Source organism: Rhea pennata, chromosome 3, assembly GCF_028389875.1.
Source record: "Rhea pennata isolate bPtePen1 chromosome 3, bPtePen1.pri, whole genome shotgun sequence".
Taxonomy (NCBI): Eukaryota; Metazoa; Chordata; class Aves; order Rheiformes; family Rheidae; genus Rhea; species Rhea pennata.
Window position 1 is genome coordinate 70,848,200 of NC_084665.1, and position 21,954 is coordinate 70,870,153.

General features: G+C 37.8%; 1 protein-coding gene across 9 annotated transcripts in view; it reads right to left on the bottom strand.

Moving 5' to 3' along the window:
* The window catches only part of NCOA7 (nuclear receptor coactivator 7), a 96,976-nt gene that overhangs the window by 59,776 nt on the left and 15,246 nt on the right, over window positions 1-21,954 (bottom strand). For 7 of the 9 annotated variants that reach the window (XM_062572587.1, XM_062572591.1, XM_062572586.1 and 4 more), the window contains one exon: window positions 9,756-9,887. The exons of 1 other annotated variant lie outside the window; for it this stretch is intronic. In XM_062572587.1, coding sequence (XP_062428571.1) covers window positions 9,756-9,805 — 50 coding nt within the window. In that variant the 5' untranslated portion in view covers window positions 9,806-9,887. Of the gene's footprint in view, window positions 1-9,755; window positions 9,888-11,922; window positions 11,984-21,954 lie in introns of those variants that run through there. One more of the 9 variants, XM_062572588.1, reaches the window with a different exon arrangement.

A 21,954-nucleotide genomic window follows, 5' to 3' on the forward strand; every position in this document is an offset into this window, starting at 1 on the left:
CACAGGAGCAGAGCCACGCTGTGCAATTTTAAGGCACCCTGCAGAACTGTCAAAAAAAAAAAAAAAAAAAAAAAAAAAAAAAAAAGGAGGGGTGGTGGCAGCATTTGTAGTATGAAACTCTTCTGTAGTAACAAAAAGCCCTTCTCAGCCTTAGGCAAACAGAGCTGCTATATGCATCATCCATTGTGGTCCAGGTGGAAAAAAACAGTCTTTTTTTCTTTCTTTCTTTTTTTTTTTTTTCTTTTTTTTTTTCTTTTTTTTTTAACAGATGTGCAACACAGATCTTCTACTTAAGGAGTTTTTCTTTTTAATTTTGATTGAAATGTGTGATTAACAACTCAAAGCCAAGTATTTATAGAAGCATTAAAAACAAAAATGCAGCACCCGACAGAAATGCACTGTTGTGCCAAAAACACTCAAAAAAATAAGTCTACCTGCAGCTGGCTACATCCTAAATTTAAGCCTACTGGGAAAAAGAAAAAGAAGGGGGGGGAATACAATCCCTCTAAAAAAAAATCATAGTAAAAACTAGTAGTTGTTATCAGTAGACTAAGTGCTATGCAAGACACATTCTCTGCGCCGAAGAGGCTGCTGTCTGACAGCAAAACACTCAGTGCATTAAGGCACTCTGAGAACTACTAGGTGATTTATGACTCATCTACATTACAAAGGTTTTGCAGCATAAGGACAAATGCTCCTTCCCCCAAATTCCTAACCAACTCTGCTGCTCTCCCTGAGATTTTCTCCCACGTAAATCAACAAGGGGAAAAAGAAAAAAAAAAAAAAAAAAACACGCAGACCTTGGTGGAGTACCAACACAGAGTTAAGATACATGCTTAAATTTCAGATGATCCTAGGAAATGGATCTTGCCTCAGGCTACAAGGGGGAGGGGGTTGGAAAAACATTTACAGTGACCAAAAAAGCCACACACACACACAAAAAAAAAGCACCCCCACCCCACCACTGTAGTTCCTAGCAATCTGACTACAGGAAGGTGAAAAAAAATCCTTCTGAATCAAACCTGGGAGCTGGATTAATGCTGAGGGCACAAGAACATACCAGCTTGGCGCCGCAGAGAACCAGATGCCATCAGGAATAGCAGCACAGGCTCTTACATGGTGACCAGTCCTCTGAAGCCCCAGGAAAGGGCAAAAAGCCAGATTTCCCGAGGGGCAAGGAAGGCAGGAGGGGGGACCTGATGCCCAGTGGCATATGGTGAAAGCAGACAGTGTCTTTGCTGCAAGAACTACATTTCTTACCTGCAGCCCAAGTTAGCTATACAAGCTCCACTGGCCCCTGAGCCGGGGAGGGGAAACCGCTTCTCCCCAAAGGCGCATTCCTGCGGATATCGTTCATTAGAAACACCTCATCCTTCCCTTTAAACACACAGTGCCCTTACTGGAAATACAATCTCACTCGACAACCCAGCAATCGTGCCAAAAAAAAAAAAAAAAAAAAAAAAAAAAAAAAAAAACAGGAGACCAAATTCTTGATTCACAACTGCAATTTCCCAAAGCAGGAAGGGCACGAGCCGGAGAGCAGCACCACCTCCTTCAGGAGCAGCCGGCTCCCAGCATTGCTGCAAAGTGATGGGGGGAACCGTGCACCTGCCAGGTCTTAGTGCTAAAATTCCCAACAGCTGGTAGTTAGGTTTAATTTTAAAATACTTCACCAGGACTAAGCGCAGTCCTAAAGAGCACACCTCTGGGAGGCAAAGGACAGGAAAGGACAAGAAAAGTCCTTCCAAAGACAAGACCATACAAGCAGATACTAAAGAAAAAGTACAATTTAAAAAGGTAATCATATCAGTTCCCCAGACAACAGCAAATAATCTAAATCTGAGCTATCTGGAAAGCCATCTTTTGAAGCCCCCAAACCTTGAAAGCCTGTAAAACACAACATCTTTAAACAAAAAGGTAAATCGCACTATGTACAGCAGAAACCTCCAGGACACCTCTCCAGGCCCTGCAGAGCCAGCTGCAGGCACTGCGCGCAACGAAGGAGACCAAGACAAATTACATTAGGGCTGTGCTAATAGCAACTCTTATCAAAACTGCGCAGACTTCTACATCAAAAGGTATATCATACTACTATTTATGCCCTTTTTTTAAAAAAGCTGCTTTTTTAAAAAACAGTTTCTTTCTGAAGGCTGATAAGAGAGACACCCATAAGGTCCCTTTGGGAAAAGCAAATGTCATTGAACGCTTGCTGACTAACAAACCAGCCAATATGTATTTAGTAAGAAAATTAGTAAAAATTCTGAAATTGCAGGTAAATTGATTCACAATTTACGATTTTAAGAATAAAAAAGCAGAATCTTTTCTCTGTATGTTCTGTTACATAGTATTACAAGAAATCAAAAACTTTGTGAAGCTTTTCCTTTCTTCTTCTTCTGAAATATGAAAACACAATAAAGTTTATACAGAACCAACTCTGCTACCCAATCTCCCTTTGTGTGTAGTGGAAAAGCAGCAAACAAGTGAACAAGTGAGGAGCCAAACAGCATTTCCAGTCTTATGTAAGCTTTTTTTTTTTTTTAGTCTCCACAAATAGTATTTCCTCCAGTACTGGAGAATTTCTAAAAACCCAGAAGAAAGATGCAGGGTCCAATTAGATACTTTTGATACCTATTACCCCCAACAAAATTCTTCTGTAGTCTTAAATTACTTTACTGCTTTTGAGAAAGAGAAGTATCACAAAGAACCAAAACTGCACAAATCACTTTGCTGCTTAACCTTCCAAAGGGAAATAGGTTGGGTATAATTCAGTGACTCATGGGCCAAGTGGAGGACGATAATACAGGCAGTTTTTTTCCACAGACACTACCATGCATCACAAAATTACAAGACTGCCAACATAAAATCCTCAGAATTCAGAAAGCAACAGCAATGTGAAATGAGGAAACGGATAAGCAGTTTTTCAACATATCTTTCCCCTGTGAACTGTCATGTTTTACAACACTTCAGAAAAAACAGGTTTTTTTCCCCCCTCTCACTTTTCAAGTTTACAAGTACAATAAAACCTCAATATTTTAAATATAATCAAGAGTACATGAGCAATAACAGCAAATAGCTCTCAAGCAAGGATCTCACTAACTTTGCAAAGGCCTGCTCACAAACGTCTTATGCTGCTGTATGAGAAATTCTGTATGTTCTTTAGCATCTCAAAACTAAAACTGTTACAAAAAAAAAATAAAAAAGAAAAAGAAAGAAAAAGAAATACTAACCTATATAGCAGCAGGTGGAAAGTCTGCTAAAAATACTGAAACCCCTCTCTGAAGTAATTAGAAGCCTAATCACAATAGTGTGTGACCTGGAAAATATTTTATAACTTTTCTCAATATCCAACATATAAAATCACTATCCCTCATCACACACACCTGCACCCCTAAAACACAGGGCAAACATTGTTTTGCACCCTATAAATCTGAAGATGTGGTATCTTCAGCTATTTCTTAGAAAATGGAATGCCTCTGGCAAATATGTTATTGGTCAAAACAATGGGAGTAAAATATAATATGATTTTTAGTTTCAATAACAGGATTCTGAGGTAATGTTTTTCTGTCTGGAAGCAGAACTAAGAAATTTCCCTTATACAGATGAGCTGAAACAAAGAGTTATTTCCTAGAGTCACTTATAAATTTTAAGCATCTCTAGGATCTTGGCCTGAATATTCCTCACACCCAAGATAAACCTCCACAATGGTTTGTTTTAAAAACAATGCTTGGAAACTTTTCCTTCTAAAAGCAAAAATAAATAGAGAGTGCTAATGGAAAGCTGAATAAATATCAACTCTGTCTCAGCAAAGCAGTAACAACGGCAAGGAGATGATTGCTGGAGAAGTAACCTGAGTTACTTCTGAGTTACTCTGAAGAGTGTTGCGTCGATATAGTAAGTTCGGCCAACAAAAAAAGATCTCTAACAGAAAAGCCTATGATAAAGTCTCATGAATGGGCATGCTGTCAAGAAAAGTATGTTTGTGCATTTATTTCATACCTCGGCTTCCCTTCTTCCTAGGTGGCACTGATATCCTCCCTTCTCTCCCTTTCCCTCTCCATGCCCACTATGTTCTTCTCATTTCACCATTTTCCTCTGTCTTAACAACCACAGGAATGAAAATATAAAGTACAGAAATACTGAATATGAGAATAAAAAAAGAGAGAAAAAATCCAAAGTTCTTTGGGAAGCTTATAAACCTGTTGATTTGTAATATGCAAAAAAATGATCTACGGAGTGACTATACTGTATCAGACCATGCAGCTCAGCATCTCATCTGCAATGGTAGCCAAAAAACAAAAAACTACTAAGGGAGGACTATAAGAACATGAAAAGTACATATGATTCTTTCCCCAGCTAGTCTTTCCAGACTCTAGCTGTTTACAACTCAGTAACTATAATCATTCCTACTGTAATGGGCTGTTAATGTTTAAAAGTAAAGCTAAGGTTAGGTTGTAAACAACTAATGTTAGCAGAACATTGCATACAATTTGTTCTATTGTTTCTTGTATTTCTTTTTGGTAGCAAAAAAGCAAATAGGTAGGAAAAATTTGCAAATAAAATACTAGTGTCAAATAAATGATAACTATACTTAACACTGATCTCTATCTTTTTAAATCTAAGGTTTAATATACAAATCTTAAATTGTATGAAGGTAAGTTTAAATATCAACACCATGAATCTAAATTAAATTCAAACATATTGTAAAATTCTTTATTTTCCTTAAATATTCACATCATAAGGCAGAATGAAGTGCATATCAGGTTTTACAACTGGCTTTAGGTTCCAACTGAGTAAAGCAGGAGCTAATGGAAGTCCCGCCAACTCAATTGGTCTTTGGAGCATGTCCCAGACATTTATATCATCTGTGAGCTAAAATTCACAATTCTCCTAAGAACCTAAAATAGAAATGTGATTCAAAAGAAATGCTACTTTTAATGTACACCTCAATATAGCTTTCTTCAGATTAAGGTCACCACAAATTAGAAGCATTCATTATTTTCCCCAGTTATTAATAATTTAATGCAAGAATCTCAGTCTACTTGTAAAAAAAGTTTTTTTTTTTTTTTCCAAATATAGCATTTACTTATTTGTTGTTCTCTGATAAGAAAGTGGTTCAGAGCTACTTGACATAGTGACAATAGATCATAGAGAGCACGGGAAATGCTGCCTAACTCACAGTGATGAAGGTTAAGAGATAAAGAAAATTTTAAAAAGCCTATTTTGTCATTCTTTCACCAACCTACTCATCAAATTCTTCCCTTGTGATTTCTCATCTCCAAAAACTTCTTGTCCAAATATATTCAGCATCATAGAACTATGTATGCAAAACAATTCCAGTTTTAAACTGCACATTCAGTATACCAGACCATCAGTTTACATCCAAGGCAATTCTTTCTATATGACATATCACTTATTTTGGTAATTTCTTTGTAAATTTACTTAGATTTTTAATAGTTATTTATTTTAAACTTGTTTTAAAAACCGTTCCTGACATGAAAGGAACTAGGTTTCTACAAGAAATAATCAGTATTACTAGAATATATAACTAAAAAGGACACTAAGTTTGGAGGGAAGGTTGTTCTGCCCCCCCCCTTTTTTTTTTAATGATGAGAGTCTTTTTCAGAAGGCATAACAGGACAGCACTGCTACTGTAGCTGTAGCAGCTACTTTGTTAATTAATTGCTTTCATACTATTCCTCATTACACCAAAAATCAGGATTGTTTAAGTTTCAGCTTTTATTTCATTTACCAGGAATTACTTTTACATAATGTCATCCCAAATCATCCACATGCTGAAATCCCCCTGAGTTCACACAATGTTACCACCGAATTTATGCTGCAATGGAGAACCTACATAACAGACAGGGGAGAGGCAAAGAGGTTCTCCATTCTGTAAAAACACAAGGAAGATAAAGGAAGCACAGATAAAGGAAAAGAGCGAGTTGTACCAGGGTTCAGGGGAACATAACCACAATAAAAGGAACCAAATGTCACAGTCAAGCAACAGTAAGTGGGTAGCTCATACACATAGATGTGCCATTGTACATCTATATTACATTGTACCATTTATTTTCTGACTTGCTGGACACCAGGACAGACTTCAGAGCAAGAGGAGACAGAGTTCCTTGCAAGAGCTGGAGTAATATTGGTCCATTTTGAAGCTAATGACACAGAAGTAAACAGAAGAGCCTGAAAACAAGGTTTGAAGAATTAGGCAAAAAAAAAAAAAAAAAAAAAAAAAAAAAACTATATAGAATAGTCTTCAAATAGGAGTAGCAGTCTCAGATAAGGACTTCTTGTATAAGCTTATGCCTGCATGTTAACTGTTATATTCTTACTGCTTGCCTGTTAAACTCCCACAAGCTGTAACATCTTATCTGCACAAGGAATTTAAATTAGTCTTAAAAAAAAAAAAGTTTTGTAGACATTTTTACTCAAAAAGTTTCAAGTTAAATCAGTTGCCAGGCCTTTTGGGCAAAAGCAAGCCCTTTACCACAGGGCATGCAGGGCATAGGAGCATTTGGTTAGAAAAAGAAATGGATGGTGAAGGTTTATTTCAGATTCACTTCCCAGGAGGTGAGGTGGAGACCTGTGAGAAGAGTGCTGTTCCTCCAAAGGAAAAAAAAAGTGAGGCACTGAGAATGCAAGATCCCAAGTGGAAAGACGCGACGGCTAGGGAGATCTCACCTATAGAGGAAGTTTAAGTTGTTCGAAAGGATAACTGTTGAAACACTGAAGCTGGGGGAAGAAAACGCAGACGGTCATTCCCATGAGAACTTTGCTTCCTCTCTAGCAATTCAGGGGCTAGTTTGTCAGCAGATTACTGCTACCATAGTAACCACTTAAAATATTTGGGGATTCTCAAATCGAGGCTTTCGAATGATTGCTACCATGATCCATCAGACACTAAGCGTCACCCCTATCCAAAGCTTTCCTAGAGGGGGCAAGAATGACACTAGCTTGAAGACCAAGTGCTGCCCTCTGATGGGAAGTCAGTCAGCTTTGTATACCAGCCGGGCAGCAAAGCAGATGCTTGTCCCGCTGTTGGTGCCCACACGCTCCCTTGCTCTGCTGACAGAAAACTGAGGTTTCTGGTAGCAGGAGCTTAAGAGAAAGAGTAGTACAGACCATTATAGGTTTGAAGTAAAATTCCAGCAGACGCACTCATCGCCCATTTTTCTGTTAATGTCTTTGTTCCTGTTAATACCATAATAACCTTTTCCCTTATGTGAAGTCTTCCATTGAAACTCATGTATTTTCATGAGCAAAGCCCACAAGTTAGCTGCAAAACATTTTACTTCAGCAGCACTAAGTGTACAAGCTTTGTCCTTTCTAATATAATCTAAGCAGAATCCTTCTCAGCAGAGTGGAACACAGCCCTTTCCCCCTTTCTCCAGACATGCAGCATGGTTTAGTCTCTTCTGCTAGCCAAGAGAGGGATCCTTTCTCCATTCCCTCATGGCAAGCAGTAGTCTTCTCCCACAAGCATAAATATCTTTTTTCTCTCCTTAATTTGATCACAGGTAGAAGTAACAAGATCACCATAACAGGGAGAAAAGTATTTGTCCCATAGGAATATTTACTGTACATAAATTTAGATTTTGTAAATATTTGTCATCCTAGGCTCACAAAGCACAATTGTAAAAACAGTAATGGAAGCAGTAGTAATGAAAGTGCAGTGGTGCAAGTGTTGGAGAATCAGCCAAGGTTGCTCCTGGCTTAAAAAAGGATGAGATCAAGCTGGCAGGACAAAGATACCTGAAGAAGCACATAAAATAAGTTAAGTAAGGCTAAAATTATGAAATCTGAGTGCTCAAACTTGAGGACAGAACAAGTGTTTCAGAATCTGAAATACTAAACATCCAAAATTGACAGTGAAATCAAAATACTCACTGAATTAAAATATCTAGGTGTGTCAACGTCAGGCACCTACATTTGAAACTTCTGCCTAAATCTAGTAGAAAGTTACATTTTAAAAAGCTTGAAGACTCAGTAGGGACAACTCCCTTTGTATTACTACTACTTTCAGTTACTTGTATGACATTTGTATGGTGCTGAAGCATTTATCTATCTGCAAGCTGCTGGGACACTTGTTTACTAGAGGAAGTAAGCTAGACTTAAGATGCTAGGGTAAAATCGATGAAATGTAAATCTGTTTCTGCTTCTGTCCCTAACTGCATACACAGACAATGTATATGAATGTAAGCTGGGCATTGTATCTTCTGACCTATTTTAGTTTCTATTAAAACAGCACTTGCAGGTTTCCAGTAGCATTCTTGTAGAAACAATACACAGATTTGTTTAGTGCACAGACTGCATTTAAGACTTGCAACCTAGATAAAGGAGACAGATATAAGCAAAGAGGGAAGAGGCGCATAGCGCCTAAGTGCTAGATTCAGGTCTTCTCAACTTAGTGTTCTGTGCTCGTATAGGACATGCTGCCCCTGTGAATTTTAGAAGGGACTAACCAAAGACGAGACAAAATCTGCAAAAATAAATTAAATAAAATGTCAAGAGGCACTTTGTTGAAAGCCTTTTGAGGTAGTTTCAATTTGTTTAGCAGACAGCTTTTAGAAAGCATTATCACTCGCAGATCAAAATATTCTCTTCAATACCGAAGTATCTTACTCTGACATCTCTTGAAGCACAAATCTTCCTTAACAATAAATTACTTGTTCCTTAGTGCAATCTCTTTAGCTACTTCAGTTTTATCCTACTCGATACCTTCTCTGCTATAGGTGCCATTGTTTATTTTCTTTTCTCAAATACAAAATCATATTTCTTTCCACCAACATAATAGCATTTTTCTGGATGAAAAGCAAGTTACCCACAATTAACAGATGTCCTTCAACACAAAATTCAGTCTATAACCATCCTTATATCCTGAACAGCAAAGAAGTGCTCCAACTTTTCTCCTCAGCTACTTTTTCAAGGTGGGCACCTACCTCTCTAAGTGTCTGTAACACATCTAGACTAGTGTTTTAGTGCAGTTGCATTAATAGTTACTTAATACAGAGTGGAGAGAACATGTGGTTTTCCTTCTCAATGCTGCAGAAGCCATGTTTGAATTTCATCTTGAAAACAGCCAAGGAAGTTTTTTATACTAAGCTTCCACCCTTGCCCCATATAGAGCGTAAATGAGCTTTTGTTTCTCTTGCACATCAGAGCTCATAGATGACTACAAAAATATCAAATTAAAAAAGACAAGTTATTAAGAAATCAACACCAGTTATTTCTTTAAAAAAAATCACCAACCATGAATTCCAAATGATAAAAATGACTGACAGGAAAGATTGCATCATTTATTATGGATAAAAACAATGTAGGCAACTTAGCCCATTATCACAGTCACTTTTTTTAAGCTCACTTAACTCTCCTGTGAGATATTACTTAATCTGTGATTTAATTTCAAGTTGGATAAACTTTACGTTTAGATACATTTGTGCTTAGGTATGTTTAGACACATTTGTCAGAAACTGGACGCTGGAAGCTCAAATTCAATGCAATTTGCAATTCACTATCCAGGAAGAGTTTTGTACCATTTGTAACACTTATAACTCAAATTTATCTCTGTTGCTCAGAGGAAATCACCACTCCAACACTAGGGACTGGAACAAAGAAAGCTCTCTCTGGATTCATAAAAATAAAACCCCTACTGCATTATATGTGCTTTAAAAATTACAAAGCCTCACAAATAAGGCGGAGTGATGAGTTTCGTATTTTAAACGGCATTGAAATAAAATCCGTAATCTTACCGAGCAAAATAGCCCTGTCTTCGTTCCTTCTTCTCTTCTTTGGTCTCCATTATGTACAGTTTAATGGGCAAGGTGGGCGGCCAACCGTTATGCTCTTTTTCCGTTCAGTACCTCATATCCAGGCAGAGTCCCCTGCATATAACATTTTTAAAACAGGAAGTTCATAAATCAACATGTCAACAACATCTATACACACTTATAGGGTAGTAGAAATGCAGCTGACCCAGTGACAAAGCAATGTAAAACTAACTAGTGAATGCTTGCCATGTGGTATCAATTTAGTATACAGTAAGAAAAAATAAAAATAAAATAAATGCACTTGAGCCAGCTTCTCCAGCAGAAGAGAGGCATCTGCAAAGGAGGTAATCCAAAGACCAGTAGCAAGTTTTAAAGCCCCAGAAGGATTAAAATCTTTTGCCAGATGTTAAACAGTTTGTACCAAAACCTGTTCTTGGTTTCACCTGCATTTTGGAGAGGAAGATAAAAAGCAGGTTCAGAAACATCCACGACAAACACTAAAATTAGAAAAATATATAATGTTCTCTTCATAACAATTTTGTTAAATAGTGAGAAATTAGAAAGTTTAAAGTATTGAAAAAAGAGTAATCTATGTTCTGCACACAGGTTTGATTGTTGTGAACCATTAAACAAATAGAGAGGGAGAAACATGACGGACCAACAACCTGCTTTCCAGGTGAATTGTAGCTACCTGGAGAAAGAGTGGAGTAGGAAACATTTTCTGAGAAGTTAAAAAAACACCCAAAAGGAGACCTCAGTAATGCTGCAAACAATGTAAAAACATCTTTAGATAAGCAAATAAATATCAGGTTTTTGTTTGTTTATGACATCAGAATCATAGCAACTTTGCAGAATGCAGTAGAAAGGGATTTGTAAACCAGAAGGCGTGATTTTCAGAACTGCTTGGCAATTACTGCAATTAATGCTGTCCCGCACTAATTGCTCCTAAAGAATCCGACCAAGATCGTTTTATCCTCTTCTAATCTCCAATATATATTCAGCCTACCTCGATGGCCTGTGCCCATGCACAGAGCAAGTTTAATTTCTTGAGCGTTCTTCACTACTCCAGACTTAAGTTTAAACTAGAAGTTACTACTGAATATTTTAGTCTACAACAAAGAAATTGAAGCCATATAAATTACATATATAAAAAGCAGAAAAATTATTCTGTGACATAATCAGTTCCCATTATTTTTTCTGTATTAAAAGATCATAAGGTATAAACTGCTACATGTCACCAAAAGAGATAATGTACTAAAAACAGATTAACCTATTTGGAAAAGTTAGAGAATATATTACACTACATTCTACCTGTAACACATGCCATAATTTTCTCTCCACATATATGGACCACCAGTCCACAGCAATCAAAGTCTGCTGCTTCAAAATGCACTTTTTCTTACTCATTAATTTTGAATACAATCAGTACACCACAAAGAATCTGCTCTCTCTGATCTCTATGCCCCTACAGAGTCTTACAGTAATGGTCACTATGCAACAACACTCTTTAAATGGAAAATTTGCCTGCTACAACTTTGGATTTATAAATAGAGTACCGGTTTATCCAGGAGCTGTCTCTGCAAGTTAATGCATGTTGCAGTCTTCTGCAGGACACAAATCTACCTGGTAGTAGCATAAGAACAGTATCAAAACAAATTACTCTGTCCAGATGTCCAGTCTATATGAAGGTACTGCATGTTTCCTGAAAATTTGAGTACATCTTCATCCCCCTACCCCCCTTGCTTTGGATGGGTCCTCAGAAGCTCATCAGCAACCTTGGCTTTTTTCCATACTCCTTTTAAACTTACAATAAACCTTTCAAAAGCACACGATTATCACCTTTATAGCAAACTAAGACTTCAAAGAGGAACCATTTTTCCTCCTCAGTCTACTTTGTCCGTACTGACGGGTAAACACACTTTATGGTGTGTACATGACAGACCATATCTGAGCCTCCCAAGCTCATACTAAGTATCAAGTTACCATAGAGTACTGAGATACTATTAAACCTGTGGACGTGAGGGCAGTGGGACCCATGGGATGTAGGGAGGTGGGAAGAGCAGGGGCTCTCCTCACCTCACTGAAATATGATCAGCCAGAAAGCAGAGGATCAGCAGAGGGAAGTAAGATCTGCCCTGCGGGACCTCACCCTGCCGGAGAGGCGATGGCTGCTCCTTCCATCCATTCTCTTTCCCTCCCATGATCTATTGATCCACCCAGGGGAATATCAGCTCTGCCCCGGCCTTTTGCTGGCGATGAAGGGAGTACTCATCCCCAACAAGGAAAACTACAAAAACAAAGCAAAATTCTGTTCAGAACAGATGAACACTCAAAAATTGAAATGTTATCACAGAACAAAAGCAACATAAAGGTACTCTGGTAAAAACTCTCAAATAAAAAAATAAGGTAAAATGCACAGCCATCTCACATGCAATAACAGATCAATGAAAGTTTTTACAATAGGGGGGAAATTCAGGGGGAATGTTAGAAATGAGTAAATATGTCAAAAGAGCATCCTAAGTCCTCTAAAGAGCTTGATAATTTCATCGGTAAATTTCAGTTGTTTTTCCTCTCTCCTCTCTCATTTCTCAGGCACAAATAATTGCATCTTTCAGTTTAAGTAGCCTGCTTTGTTACGAGACAGCTAGGTAAGTACAAAGCATTATCTTTGCTCGTTCTGCCCTTGGGTAAGCATCCAAAACTGCTGCCTGTTGGCTCTAGGGCCATAATCTTCCAAACATATGCATCACTTCCTAAAACCATGCACACAGACAATGGCACATTCAACAGCACCAGCAATGCAGAAGCCCGTGAAGTATCTGATTATTTTTAGAACATTCAATGGACTTCATTACTTTGGACACAGATGGCCAGAGACAAGTTATCAAGTCGGAAAGACACACAGAATTAAAAAAAATAATAATAAAAAATAAAGTATTTTGGACTGTGTGATTCTTTCTCCATGAATATACATATACACATTTAGGACCCTGTAGTGCCAATGCCTCTCAATCTTTAATCGGGTAGGAAAATGCTGCAATTCCCTACTTCACAAAAGGCAAACTGAAATACAGGAAGTGCCTGCACAGTCAAATGAGAACAGAAGGGCAACATGCACAAGCATCCTCACGCTAGCTTTAATTCAATCAGCAAAGATAACAAGCAGCAATAATGATGAGAGAAGAGACTAGTTTGTCAAGGAGCCAATTACTATTTTCTGTGTAAAATTTAAGCTGACAAGATACGCAAACTGTGCACAGTCTCACATTTATTTGGCTATGCAGGCACTTGCATAGAAATTAATGCCCAGATGCACTGAAGAAAACAAAGTCTGAGTTCCTCTCTGCATCTAGGTTTAAAAGCATTGAGCTTACTCAATGCTCTCAGAAAGCATGTAATGAGTGATGTACTGAACCCAATCCCAGGGTGGCATCCTGTATTACAGCAGGGGTCCCCAAAGGTGAGCAACAGTGGCAGCATGCAAACTGCAAAAAGAAAACAGAGGTGGTGAGAGGTCTGCACACATTTTCCACAGCTAGAAAGACCAAGGTGTTATGATAGAGGACTCCAGGTGGGACAACCAAGCAGATGTAGTCAGGTCAAAAATGTAGCAATAAAACTTCATTATGTAAAGGGAACAGCATGTTTCCTATACGCGCTGTGTAACCTGCACCTGCTCTCTGGTGTAGCATCTTACACAAAACTAGTTTTGTATTTTTGCTTCTGTTTTACCTCTGCCTCTGAGGCTACAGGCAAACGACACACGCAACCACTCACATGACTACACATTTCCTTACCATCACCTGCTGCAATACAAGCATTCAAATGTTGCCATAAGCCTTTTTTTGAACATGAACATCACCAGTGATTTAGCTTAGACCTTCATACAGTTCTAGCAGGTTTGCTGTGTACCCATGCCAGTTCAGACCCCTAAAAAAGCATACTATGATAGATGATAAAGACTATACTAACAGGTCAGTATTAGATTAAAAAAGGAAAGATGATATAACACCAAAAGCAGTATTAAAAATTTACACCTAGCTCAAGAAGGAAGTGGTAGAACTACATCGAAGCACACGTTAATGGGAAGTATTTTTAGTGTACTAGTTCTGAAATCAGGCACTCAGGATTGCTGTATGTGCTTCTGGAAAGCCCAAAGCAGTTCCTAGGGCACTGCACAGATTCAAGTAGTTACCCACACCAGCAAAGCTGCAGTACTGGGCCACACAACACATTTAAGCACAAGGCAACAGGAACAGGAGAAGCATTTTAATTCACTGCCAGGTCATATAGATGCATATAATAAAGTTTCACAAACCAAAGCTTGTGAAACTCAATCAACTCTGAAGAAGACTACTTGAGAAATGATAAACTTCGCAGCATTTTGTTAATCTATGTCTCACTGACTGAATTAACCAGGTTAAGTTCTACTGTTTTTGTCCTCTATTAATGTGCTTCATTTGGGGTGACAGTAAAAGGTTCAATTGTATACTTTCATTAGAATTACCACATAAACATAGGGTATTTCCAAAACATGAATAAACTCTATGTTTACAAAAAGGTTACAGTCATTACGTGTAACTGAAGAGTTCCAAGCCAAACTAGGAGAGCTTCTCTGCAGTGCTGAAGTTGGGGCTGATCACTTAACCTTTGCTTGGATTAATAACCCTCTTATGAGAATAACTCTACTGACCTCTAAAGTATTGTCTGTCACATTTCTTGTAAGAAGACTATACTCTTAAGAGCCCCCAATCAAAAGGCAAAAGTTGGAAGACTGCAAATGAATTTGAACACAGAAGGGATTTCTGGACTTTTTGTTCAGATTAAACATAAATCAGTATCACAATCTCCTGATCTCCAGTGGAGAGACAGATTTTATGTGGCTGCTCCATGTTCTAGGCTCTCAGTAATATGATCAGAAATCCAAGACTGTAAAGATACGATCTGGAGCGAAGATACAAAAAGAAAACCAACACCCTTGCCCTTGCTCCTAGCTGGAATAGCTTAGGCGGTTAATATCCCCACTATAGAGAGGAAGTAGCTAATGGTCTGAGCGACTGAGCGATTTTGCTTTGTTCTGATGAAGAGAAAAAGAAAAATAACACACAGCCTAAGCTTAGAGCACCCTCAACACACTAATTAGATCTGCAAGAGCCTGTCCACAGGACCAGAGTTAAAAAAAAAAAAAAAAAAAGTGAGAATCCAAGGAACAGAACAACAGTAACAAAGGAATGATTCAGCTCCAAGAGAGTCCCCACATGAGTTACTTCTGGCTTGCTTAGGAGGAGAATTTTACCACTAAGTCAGGCTGTCATACTTTACAGAAAATAAGAGGAAGCAAAAGACGTACCAGAAATTCCAGGTCATGAATGACGGTTGTCAAAAAATAAAAACATCTAATCTTCCCTTTCTGATACTGAACTGACACTGAACACTACCAAATGTATTTTCCCATAAGAAATAAATACATTGTATTTTATAATTCAACTGTTGTTGTTAGAAAGAAACAGGTTAAAAAGCACAGTATGGAAGAAAATTATTAATCGGCAGAGTGCTATGCCATATGGACTGTGAAAGGGCAGTGCTGTTTGAAATCAGGCCCATTTTGGAAGGTTTTTATTTTTCAATCATTAAGAACATTGCTACAGAATTTCTTGCCCGTACAAGTTATAAAAGAACTAACATCTTCATACTCTTGCATCCCCTGTTTTAATTCATCCTGATTCAAATAAGTGTCTAGCCCAAGTCTTCCGAACCTTTCAGGCTCGCATTACATAGGTTTGCATAACATGCCGAATCAAAACAGCAAATCCTGTGTGCTTTATGGACTGTTGACAGAAAACACAGGTCTCTTCTTACCAAATATTGTAAAAAAAAAAAAAAAAAAAAAAAAAGATACAAGGCAGCAGCAAAACATTAGCCTTTGTAGAAACAAAATGAATTATGTAGATAGTGAAGTACAAAAAACCACACACATTTAAGCTACAGAAGTACCCATGAATCTGCAAACTACTGGTTTCAGTTAGTTCTGAGATTCTAGTAGTTTTAGCAATTTTTATTTAAAAAACTAAGCCTTTCAACAGTCCATGGCAAAAGTATTACTTTCATTTTACAAATGAGGAACTGAGAGCCAGAAGGACCTCATGGTCCTCCTGTAAAGTCATGACAAAAAATACAGTTCTCTTGACCACCAGCCCAATGGCTCACCCACTGTGCCTGTCTTTCTCAGGATGCTTTTTGAACGAAAACATCTGTGCTTACACCAGATACTAAGGTGTTTCTATCATAGTTTGTATTGCCTTTCTGAGATCAGATCCCAAATTGATATATGGCATCATAGTTCCTTGGCCAGAGGACAAAAGGACAATGCAGTTTGCCATGTTCATAGAGGATAAGACAAATGTCACTGCTTTCCTACCTGAGAGCATGCACACATACACACAAAGGACATTTATCTATGTTCTTAGTAGCACTCAACTATAACACTAAGCACTTGCAGTTTTCTAAAAAATAAAAATTCATAACATTCTACACCTACTAGCATTTGGAAAATCCCCTTGGGACTAGTTTATTTGGCAGTTAACATCAGCACGTTCTTTGCTTGCAACAACCCCTAGTTTTATGATCTGTTTTTAAAAACATTTCAAAGACAGCCTGCGCAGGTATGTTTTGACAAGGTCAAAATATATGCAATGCAGACAACGATGACATTGCCAGAGCTAATGACTTATGGGTTCTCTATGACTTCTTAAGGGATGTGACCAAGTCCTCCCTAGATTCTCCACTCTGAACCAAGCAAAGCAACAGAAGCAGCCAACAGATAAGTCATTCCTTCCTCACACCCCCTAAGCAGCAGGCTATGAGAATAAACATAAATACAGTAGCAAACAAACAAATAACCCCCCCCCATCTATCAATCTACTGCCTGCTGCCACCTCCCCTCCACGCTAACTGCTCAATAACAGAATCATCCCAGGTCATATATGCATCGCGTTGTTAAGGGCCACAGGATCCACAATGTCACATATCCCAGGCCTGGCTGTACATCAAAGTTGCTCCAACGAGTTTGCTTACACAGGACTCAAGTGGGATTTCTACTGGAAAAAAAGGCAGAATTCCTTATACAACAGCTCCACTACAGAGGGATGAACAGCAAATGTCCTCTCATGATCATACGAACCTCAACCAGCAGAGGTACCAAGCCAAAGACAAAGAGCTTTCACTCTCCTCTCTAAAGCTATTAAAATATGTCCATGCAGCATGCAGTTGCTGCAGACTGAAGTATTACTGCCCTTCACCTTCTCACTCGCACCTACTTCAGTTGTTTGTTACCATTCCTTCACCCACATTTCAGTTTATACTCAACACATCTGCTCAAAGCCACTTCCATTGGGCTTAACTACTGGAAAAAGCGCTGGGCTTTGCACTGCACAGCTAAACTGCAAGTGTGCATTTACTTCTACCAACTCCACCATAAAAGAGCTTTCTGGTGTTACAACTGTACATGGCAACTCCTTCTGCAGTTACTTAGTTTGGTAGACCACAGCAATTGTGTAATGTAACATTAAAAAAAAAAAAAAGAGCGATGATGAGGCCTATGGCACCATTCACAAGACAAGAAAGACTTAAAAAATGACCAACACATCCTCAGTTTCACAGCAAACTTGCTCTCTCCTCTCTTTCTTCCCCAATCCAATAAAGGTATTTAAATGGAAAATGAATAAATTAGAGGTAGGGTAGAAAGAGGCAGATAATCTTACTTTGAAAAGTCAATTAAAGAAATACAAACCATAATGGTGCAGCTCAATGTTTGGCCAAACACACACAAAATAATTTATCTTCTACTTATAATTACTGCTGGTCTTGTTCCCAAAATGCTTAAGCATAACATTAAGTTTATATTTGCAAATATTCCCATTGTACTCAATAGAATTTAGTAAACACTTTCTCAGTGCTTTACAGAATAAGGCCAAGCAACAAGAAACTGTTATAATATGCCCAAGTCTACCAATTTAATGGGAGGTATTGGAACTGGTCAATGTTTTTTAGGTTAAATAGATTTTCCAGCAGAATTCATAATCATGCCATGAAAATTACTGGAAATTTTTTTCTAAATTAAAGCGTAGTTACCATGTTCAAGTTTTCACGAAAACAGAAAAAACAACAACAAAAAATTAAATTAACAGCCCACTGATTTAAATGTTAATCATTCAGTCTATTTCCTCAATTGGGAAAAAAAAAAAAAAAAAAAGGTGGCAGTAAGGATACAAGAGAGAACTCCGAAGAAAAATTATTATTTTCAAGTCCCACCTCAACCTCCCTTTTTCAATCAACCCTGGCTGCAAGGGTTCTTGATCATGCAATTCCTAAGTTACGGCCTTTCCTCTTTCACCCATCTCCCAACAAAGAAACAAAGCAACTGAGAAAGGGGTACAGGGGGAGCAAAGAGTCTCACAGTAATGCAATGCAAATGTTTTCCTATCTGAAACACAGTAAAGAGAACCAAAATGTCAAGTTTCCATAGCAACCTTAACTGTGCCACATTGCATATACTGTATATTAAGTAACATATTTAACAGTTTAACTGTTCAGAAACATCCTGTATGTTTGTAACCTGGAGAATTAACACCAAAAATCTTCACTATGCATTTCTTAACTCCTTAACCTGACATCTTTATTCTATTATAGTGCTTTGAAAGCAACATTATATTACACCAACACACACAGTTTAACAGGTTCTCAGACACTACAGAGTTAGGTGCATTAAAATTACAGTGCTTTGACAGCACTCTCTACCCATTCCATGGTCTGAAGTCTTTTAGATGCAGCAATGTTTCTGCTCATTTCATTCCCCCTTGCAAATTCCTTTAGGTACTGCATAATGAAAAATAACTTAGTTCTCTTCTGCAAGATTCTTAAAATCTTTATTATGTTACCATTTTTCTTTTCTCCATCTCATTCCTGTAGAAAACAACACTGGACTCTGGCCTTGTATTAGTAGAGAGCCAGCTTGTGCCACATAGAAAACAAAAACTCCTGAAACTTAGCTGAAACTAAACTGACCTTGCCATATAAACACAGCACAGTTACATTTACCTGTGTAATTACAGAATCTCTCTAAATAGCTACTTGCTTCTTTCCAGTAAGATTTTTCTCTATTTTTCTGTGATCTAGCCATTTGTGAAGGGCTACATCTACCTGAAATCATTCATATGAATATGGTTAGGAACTTAGTATTAGAGAAAATACACCCACATCTGCAGTGACAGAACAGTTGTGCATTTTAAGATAACTAATCACTAAGGCCTGTAAAAGTTGTCCTTGCCAAAAATCTGTGGAATGGAGGCCTTAAAATAAACTGTCACCTTTGCTTTTGTTATTTTTATTTTACTTTTTTTTCTTCCACTGCTTCCTTCTTTCTGCTCTTCCTCTCCAGTTCTCAGAAGGTAACAAATCCTCGGTTCAGAAGGAAGGAGGGGGAAAAAAGGAGGCTATTTCTATGTATGCAGAAAAGCCAGAACAAACAACCAGTTCATACAAACCAGCTATACACTATCCTCTCCTCAGCATATCTAATCTGGACTTCATTTGCTCAAACCTGGATGTGTTCACTCAGTGAGATGGTTCAGGGCTTGATTAACAAAGAGGAAAAAGGAAGTTTGAATCAAGGTTGATTAGAGTTGAATTAAAACAGAAACACAGAAACCTTCCGTTAGAACAATAGCAGAAAACATTTTACCTTCAGATAATTCAAGCGTTTTTAAAAAATATTATTAAACTGAGGTACTCTTGTTGAACAAAGCACACTGATTTTGAGACTAAAATTCGGAACATCTTAAATTGAAAGCACCAGCATGAAGTATCTCAGTGTTTCTGAAGCTAAACATTCGGTTTTTTTCTTTTGGCTATCCAAAGGGGAAAAAAAGGGGGGGGGGAAATCACAACGTTACCTAATTTTACAAATAATTTCAGTTCCTCCAGTGCTGCATCTTCACTGAAGAAGTTTCAGTCACGTTACTAGGCACTCAGTGTCACTGAACTCTGTATTCATGCAGAACTACATCAATATCAAGTGAATTCAGAGGGACTACTCACTCACATGAATTATATTTGTAATAAGCAACTTCATTTCCCAGTTCTGCAAATGTGTACTTAAAGCTGTTAACTTATCTTTTACTTCAAGTTACCCATCACATGGTTGGTAATGGTGAGCACTTCAGTCTGCCCAACACATTTCAGGAGAAAATTTTGTCTTCAGTTGTTTACAGCTACATCAAAGTAATTGCTCGGGCTGCCTCAAGTTGAAGTCAGCCAAAACAGTCAGCCTATTAAGGACATTTTTCTGTCAATGTTAAAGCCTCTTTACTGAGGGACAAGCATGCTTCCGTGCTTGGTGTCAAAATCCTAAAATTTGGCAGAAAGCAATTCAGACCTTTTCTCGGTCCCTCTAAAAATGTATCCAAATTGAGTAAAGATGCAAGCTTTTTATAAAGAGAGGAAAATGCAGCTTACACCTAACCAACTTGGTTATGTTCTCAATCTGCAGTTAGAAAGCAGTGATATATTATCCATACGAAATGTAATTGTTATTGATAAGGACATGTACCTAGGTCTGGGATAATACAAGATTTAGATAAAAAAGGTATACTTGAAATCTAGAATATGCTGCTGGACTAGCAAGCAGGCAATAAATGCATGGCACTGGCTTTCTACAGGGCAGCACAGCTTTTCTGAGGTATCTGCCTGTAGAACTTGCCAAAGTAAAAAAGGAAAAAGGGAAGAGAAACAGGAAGAAAGATTCATTTCACGGCCAAATAATGCATGATCCTAGGGCCTTCAGTTAAGAGAATTATCAGCCACTGGTTTTTCATCACAGCAAGCATGCAATTCACACTTGTGTAACAATTCATTTATACTCATAATAACAGCTAATCTGCAAAGGCTAAGGGAAAAAATAAAGAATTGAAAGCAAACAGTATTTGGGATGAAGAAGAAATCAAAATTTAAACAGTTAGAAAACATTGTTATCAGATAAAGATTTATTTTCAATATTACATAATGATGACATCAAAGAAGTTAAGAGCTAAAACTGTATTCAGTGCTGAAAGTAAAGTCCTGATTTCAGTGACACTCACCAAAGTCTGATCACTGATTTCACTGGGACAAAGACTCTAAATAGAAGGAAAAAGAAACAAAAAACAAAAAAAAAACACAGGCAAAAGAAATTACATTCAAAAGAGAAAATCGTTTTTCAAAGACCAGTTACCATTTACTGAGAGATGACAATCATTTTGCCTAATAAATATATTTTCTAAATTATTTTTCCATTTTCTTCCTGAAGCGCTTTAACATCATCCAAAATCTTATGTTGGTCCACGTAACATCAACACATTATAGTTATCCAAGTACAAAGAAATATACACATCATCAGAACCACCGCAACATCAGGTTTATTGTTACAGGCGGCCCCTTCAGCTCCGTTGGCTTCCGCTTGTGTGCGGACCTCCTCATCTTTCTCATGGCATTTTCCTGGACTACCCACAGCGGACCTCGAATGCACCTCGCTCCTATGGGAGCGAGGCCACCTCTGCAAGGAGCTCTACACAGAGCACTTTGCTCCCTGCATCACTTGGGCCTGCAAGTGGGAGGAAAAAAAATAAATAAAAAAAGTAACAAAATGTGCCTTTTTTGATTTTTCCATAAAACTTAATCTGGAAGGCATTCAGAAGGAATGCCCAGAAGACTAGGAACAGTTTTCTTCACAATATGCTTTTCCATAGCTCGCTATTTGTTGAGCTTGGACGAGGCTCTCCAACATGCATCACTGCAGGAGATCCAGTTGTTTCCTGGGGTTCATTCTAGTTATTATTCCCACCCTTTCTGTAGAAGACTCTAGAGTGCTTGAAATTATCATCTAAGCAGAATTCCAGGAGAAAGAGCATGCATGAAGCTCATGAATCTTCCCAAATCAGAAGCAATAAAAAATTCTGAATTAGCCTCATTTCAAAATAATAACAATAATAATAATTTAACATCCTGTTAAAAAGAAAGCTGCACCAAAGATTTTTTTCTTAAACACAAATTAGAATTTCAACAGCATTTGCAGTAGTAAAAAAAAAGGTCAGAATATAAAAAGCCCTAGAATTATTTGTTGAGATTTCTCCTTCAATTTGCTGATGTT